Source organism: Chaetura pelagica, unplaced genomic scaffold (assembly GCF_000747805.2).
Source record: "Chaetura pelagica isolate M959 unplaced genomic scaffold, ChaPel_1.0 scaffold386, whole genome shotgun sequence".
Taxonomy (NCBI): Eukaryota; Metazoa; Chordata; class Aves; order Apodiformes; family Apodidae; genus Chaetura; species Chaetura pelagica.
The window spans coordinates 3,269,630-3,276,231 of NW_009953703.1; the positions used below are offsets into that span (position 1 = coordinate 3,269,630).

Genomic DNA, 6,602 nt, shown 5'->3' on the forward strand with positions numbered 1-6,602 from the left:
TTCCTGCTGCCCAAGCTAGGGTCAGGAAACCAGGAGCAGTCATGTTCCCTAATTCTCTTCACTTGACAGCTGTGACCACAGAACAGCCACACAGCTGTTACCACAGGTTGAAGCTGAAAACATCAGTGTTTGATCCCATGGTTTTTTGATGCACAACAAAGCCTTTTACTCTGGAAGAGTAAAACTGCCTTAAAGCAATTAGTAGTATTTTAGCTTGTAACCACAGCACTCTCTGTGCTGTGCTACTGTTCCTGTACCCTGGATACACATATGCTCGATGGTGTCTGTATCAGAGGACTGCAGTCTGCAGAGTTATTGATATAGCACCTTTTTAGAAATGTAACTAGCTTCTTTTAAAAAAATCCCAAATTTGTGTTTTGATACAACTTAAATGGAAATTGGGGCATATTCTTATATTGATACACACAAAAGCCTCATCCACATTTTGTAATATAAAACCATATGTGATTAAATATTTACCAGAGGGTTAATCTCAATATATTAATCTCTAGTTTGGGAATCCTGTAGTTGCTTCTAAAATGAGGAGAGGATTTTTCTGAGTCCCTTTGCAAAGGTATCAGACATTTTGATGACTACATACTTTCTCAGTAATGAATCCTCCCAAACCCATAGGAACCAAGGATTTCATATGGATACAATAAAAATATATTTGAATACATTTAATAAAGTGATTTATTTAGTATTGATGGGATTTAACATCTGCTTACCTATTACTGAGTAATAACAGCTAATTTAATATCCATAGAAAGAGGAAAGAGGGTTCTCTTCTAAATGCTAATGAATATTAACTGTTACAGTGCTCCTGACACCATTCATACCAGTCCTTTTATAAGAAAAGACAGGAACACAATAGCATACAATAAAGAGGAAATTGAACTCCTCATACCAGTCTCAAACAGGTAGACACCAGAATCCACATAGTAACTAGTAAACAGATAAATCTACCGTGGTGCAGCTAAGCAGTGAGACAGAGCCAGTCGTGCCAGAGTGAGATAACACACCTCTGGGGCATAGTGAGACAGGAAGAAAAGCTGAGAGCTTTCAGAAAATGGAGAAGAATGATTTTGTACAGTAACGCACACTGCGTAGGCTTTGCTGTGGATTTGAAATTGTCCCTCAAGGACTAATTTTTGTTTAAATTAAGTGCATGCTGTAATGTAACGAATAAAGCACTGTGTACTTGCCAGTATGTGGAAAGACTGTGATTCCACTGAGATATTCTGGTGACACAAATTCAGTGAGTAAAGCTTGAGAGATTTATCAATGTCACTGAAACCTTGAAATGGAATTACAGTCTTAAATGTGCACTTTTCAAGTGTATAATTTGTTATAATACATATAGAATTTCTATAATACGAGGGTGTTTTTTTTTACTGTGACTATGGAGAAACTATATTAGATTGAGATTTGTGCTGAATTAGCCACACAGCAAAATTTCACAATCCTGTGTAGCAAAATCATATGGATTTTCTATTACTTACTAATAGAAAATTTTACCTCTGGAAAATTTAAGAAGTCAGAAAACCAACAAAATTATTTGAGACCAACCTGTGTACTCAGATACTTACTGGAAGCATCCGTTCTTTCTCCTTGCATCCAAAGACTTCTTGTATCACACAGGATGACAGGAATGGTGGGAAATTAATTTTATTTATTTATTCATTTATTTATTTTTATTTCCATTCAAGACCTGGATCAGCAGTTGGGAATTTGAGTTACACCACTTAATGAAATTGTTCTGTGATGTGTGTATCTGCTCTTTTCATACCCTCTTCCACACAAGTGTATTCAGGAGAATGTTTTTTTTATTCTGGGTTCTCTGTGAAAGTTATTTCTTCTTCATTTTTATCAATGAAACAAAAATAAATTAATTCAGTGTTAAAACAGATGCATCTTCAGAGGAAGAGCAGCATATTTCTGGAACCTAATGGGGGCATTGAATCCTATTTTGGAGAACAGTGACTCTCATACTGAATGAAAAAGAAAGAATAAAGAGATGCTTGGATATTACTAGAGTGAGCCCATAGGAATTCCTTAGATATCTGGGAGATCACTATCTTAATAGCTGGTTGTTTTGCACACAGGAGAGGAATGATATGCTTCAGCTATTTGGTAGTTGCATTAATTGGTAATTTCAGGACTTCAACTTTCTAAATTTAGACTTTATTTTACTAGAATACTGCTACCTTAATGTGCCTCATTTCTCCTCTGGACTCTGTGTGGCTTTACCATTGGCACAATTTATAGCATCTGGGCTGGTAGTCTAACATCTTATATTTCACTTTTTACAGAAAGTCTAAAGTTTGAAACATAAATCTTACTGTAAACTCTAAGATAGGAAGGTTTTGAGCAGAGACATTGCCAAGATTTAAATTTTTTCTACATTGTCAGTTTCTGTGAATCATTTTTCCCTTTCAGTGCACTTAGTAGCATTGAAACGTTAAGCACTGTTGTAACATCTAAGCCACTGTTTTAAATTTTCTGATGATTTGTGAAAGGCAGATAATGGTGGGTCTTGATGCTTGCAGTTTCCTAATAGAGATTGCCTTGAGTAAGATCAGAGATAAGAGGTCTCACTGACAGAAACCAAAGCTTTATGGCTTTACAGAACATCACACTCAAGATTTTTTGGTGTTCCTGCTCAAAGGCTCCAGCATGAGGCTGGGTCATCATGTTGATAATGGTATTGACAGGACAGCATATGGGGATCCAGAGGTCTGTTTCTCCACCTTCATATAGTGGGAAGTAACATTCGCTAGGCAATACCACAGGGCAGCAATTGTCCTAAATGTAAAAGATTATGGGAGAGTATTTTTGAGATTTAATTTAAAAAAAAAAAAAAAAAAAAGCAAAAGCTAAATATGACTGCATATTAGTATTTTTGTATGTAATCTTTATTAGGAGACAGTTATTCCTGATTCATTGAGCTCTCACCCCTCGAAATGGATAACTGCACAAATTATTCTGAAAGACAGAGTGTCAGATTCTTCTCTCTCTCCTCTTTCTTTTAGCATCCTGCATTCCCTCAACCAGCCAGGAAAAGCAGGTCTTATGTTGAAGTTAGGTATTTGCTGTATCTGAAGGCCATTAATGGCTTGTCCGTGATAACCCTGCCTTAGCTTTGGCTAGAAGACCTGCATCTTTCAGTTTCAACAGTAGTGTCATGTGCCTTTAAGATGCAGAGGTTTTACACTCCAGCTCTGCTTCTAGTGGCCTATTGTGAGGCTTTTTGGCACCTCATGTTGGAAATGCCAGGCAGGATCATATTACCACATGTGCCTGGTGCATCAACATCTTCCTATGGCCCAGCCAGCTCTACAGTGGCAAGTTACAGGGGGAAAGATACAGACCATCCACAACATGCCAGCCAGCAATGCTGACTTGGTTATTTCGGAAAAAGCAAGGAGAGGATCCAACTTCAGAAGAGTACCTTGAAGGCACAGTACCACTTTGAACTTCTTCCTAGTTTAGTACAGCATATGCTTTTTTTTTTCCTTAGCTTATACTTATTGCAATATTCATATCTTAATTGCTGCTTTCTGCTTTTTGTTGGCTGTAAAATGAAACACATTGCTAGCAAAGTCACTTTTTATACTCACAGAAACTCCAAAAGGATGTGTCAGGTAACTAGTGTGTCTCATTACAAAGTTTTTTTAGATGTTATCATGTGAAGATCAAACAACCAGACAAAATGTAGTAGCACATTCTTCTGATTTTTACTATTTTAAAAGTTGCATATGTATTTCTCCTTGGCATCTGACACTACTTAGAGCTTTTTAAGTGCTTCCATTATCTGCTTTTTAATTTTCCTCTTTTTCCATGTGCTGCAGGATCTGAGGGAGGAATGTATAAAGCTGAAAACAAGAGTTTTTGATTTGGAACAACAGAATCGAACATTAAGTGTGCTCTTCCAGCAGAGAGTCAAACCTGCTTCTGACCTCCTTCTCCAGGTAAGAAGGTCTTGGCAGAAATACAGCTATTAGCTTTATATATCTCACAATTATATTTTTCATCTTTTTAAGGTCATGTCAATAAGAGGGAAATGACAGTTGAATGGTTTTATATATTAGAAGAGTATCTGTTACCTATAATCTGATACCGTTGAAACTGAAAGTGTACTTCAATGAGCTATGACTACATATTATGTGCAAATGTGGAGAAAGGAGCACACCTGCAGAGTGACTTACTTTCTAGGTGCTTCTTCACTGTGATAAATGGAATTATATGGGTTCATTATCCCTCTGCAGGGGAGAAGCTCGAATTCCTTAGCATTCTGCTTGATGGTGAACAATGTAATTTCCTGTGAGAAGACAGCCCATTTATTTAACTTTTGCCATATGTGTTACAAGGACCTAAGTACATCTTCACAGGCTTAGAGTGATTTTTTTTTTTTCCCCAACATTTTAGGAGAGGATATATCTAAGAAACCAATTGACCCATCTCCCACTCCTTTGCCATTCTGGGATAATGAGATGTTTCAGTATGCCTTTTCATTTGGCAAAGTCTGTTATTATGAACTAATCCATTGCTTTGTCATCCTTTTGTAGAAGTAGAATTGCTTTACAGAAGTTCCAACAAATCTGACCATGAGCTAGAAGAGTAAATGAGGACTAATTAAAACTTGGCACATTTCTAACAATAGGACAAATTCTGGTTCTAGCAATATGTGTTATTTCTTATTAGAGAAAACTGTTCATTTTAGAAATTTTAGTCGTGTCAGGTAGGCAGGTGACAATAAATGTGTATCTTACTTAAATCCTCTGATGCTGTGCATCTGTATCTCAGCATAAAATCTGGCCCTTGCACTGTTGCTTGACAGGTGAGGGCAGCTATAACTGTCATCAGCTTGGGCTGTTTGTTGAGGAAACAAGGTGTTCTCACCAGCTGGTACTTAAAGGCAAGGGAGTCCCCACAGGGAGGGCAATTAGCCATATGTACTTACTGTGTAATTCCAAAGCACAGGCCCAGTGGTGCCAGGTCACCACCTGGCTTTTGGTGTTATCCTCAGATTCTTGTTCTGTCTCTTGATTTTGTGTTATTTAGGCGTTACTGGGTAAGTAATACCTAGTTTTTTAATATATTTTAAGCAAATAATACATGATGTTGGTGTCTTCCTAGAAATCAGATAATTCTTTTTTTTTTTTTTTCCAATTAAAAGATCTGTGCCAGTGTTCTGAATTTGACTGCAGAATAATGGCCCATATACCATACCAATTGCACTGTGTTGGTTTTCCTCATGCTTCTCACACAGATCAGAAGAAAAAATGCTACCAATTTTTAAAAAAATACTCATGTAGTAAGGTTTTCACAACTGCTTCAGGAATCCTTCACTGTGAACTACTATTGAAGGTATTACACTTCCATGTACTTACAAGAAGTATAAGTATTAATGAAATCAAAGGATCTAATAGTATTTTTAAAGAAATGTGAGTGTTATCTTGAGGCATGTGATTGTGTATAGTGGAATGTAAGTTTATGCTTCTAGAGATTTTGGTGTACTTATCTAAGAAACCAATTGACCCATCTCCCACTCCTTTGCCATTCTGGGATAATGAGATGTTTCAGTATGCCTTTTCATTTGGCAAAGTCTGTTATTATGAACTAATCCATTGCTTTGTCATCCTTTTGTAGAAGTAGAATTGCTTTACAGAAGTTCCAACAAATCTGACCATGAGCTAGAAGAGTAAATGAGGACTAATTAAAACTTGGCACATTTCTAACAATAGGACAAATTCTGGTTCTAGCAATATGTGTTATTTCTTATTAGAGAAAACTGTTCGTTTTAGAAATTTTAGTCGTGTCAGGTAGGCAGGTGACAATAAATGTGTATCTTACTTAAATCCTCTGATGCTGTGCATCTGTATCTCAGCATAAAATCTGGCCCTTGCACTGTTGCTTGACAGGTGAGGGCAGCTATAACTGTCATCAGCTTGGGCTGTTTGTTGAGGAAACAAGGTGTTCTCACCAGCTGGTACTTAAAGGCAAGGGAGTCCCCACAGGGAGGGCAATTAGCCATATGTACTTACTGTGTAATTCCAAAGCACAGGCCCAGTGGTGCCAGGTCACCACCTGGCTTTTGGTGTTATCCTCAGATTCTTGTTCTGTCTCTTGATTTTGTGTTATTTAGGCGTTACTGGGTAAGTAATACCTAGTTTTTTAATATATTTTAAGTAAATAATACATGATGTTGGTGTCTTCCTAGAAATCAGATAATTCTTTTTTTTTTTTTTTCCAATTAAAAGATCTGTGCCAGTGTTCTGAATTTGACTGCAGAATAATGGCCCGTATACCATACCAATTGCACTGTGTTGGTTTTCCTCATGCTTCTCACACAGATCAGAAGAAAAAATGCTACCAATTTTTAAAAAAATACTCATGTAGTAAGGTTTTCACAACTGCTTCAGGAATCCTTCACTGTGAACTATTATTGAAGGTATTACACTTCCATGTACTTACAAGAAGTATAAGTATTAATGAAATCAAAGGATCTAATAGTATTTTTAAAGAAATGTGAGTGTTATCTTGAGGCATGTGATTGTGTATAGTGGAATGTAAGTTTATGCTTCTAGAGATTTTGGTGT

General features: G+C 36.8%; 1 protein-coding gene across 1 annotated transcript in view; it reads left to right on the forward strand.

The window, feature by feature from the left end:
• NCKAP5 (NCK-associated protein 5) overlaps positions 1 to 6,602 on the forward strand; it is a 337,214-nt gene that overhangs the window by 264,558 nt on the left and 66,054 nt on the right. Inside the window, exon 9 of the mRNA XM_010000398.1 lies at positions 3,852 to 3,971. Within this exon, the coding sequence (XP_009998700.1) occupies positions 3,852 to 3,971 (120 nt within the window). The remainder of the gene's footprint in view (positions 1 to 3,851; positions 3,972 to 6,602) is intronic.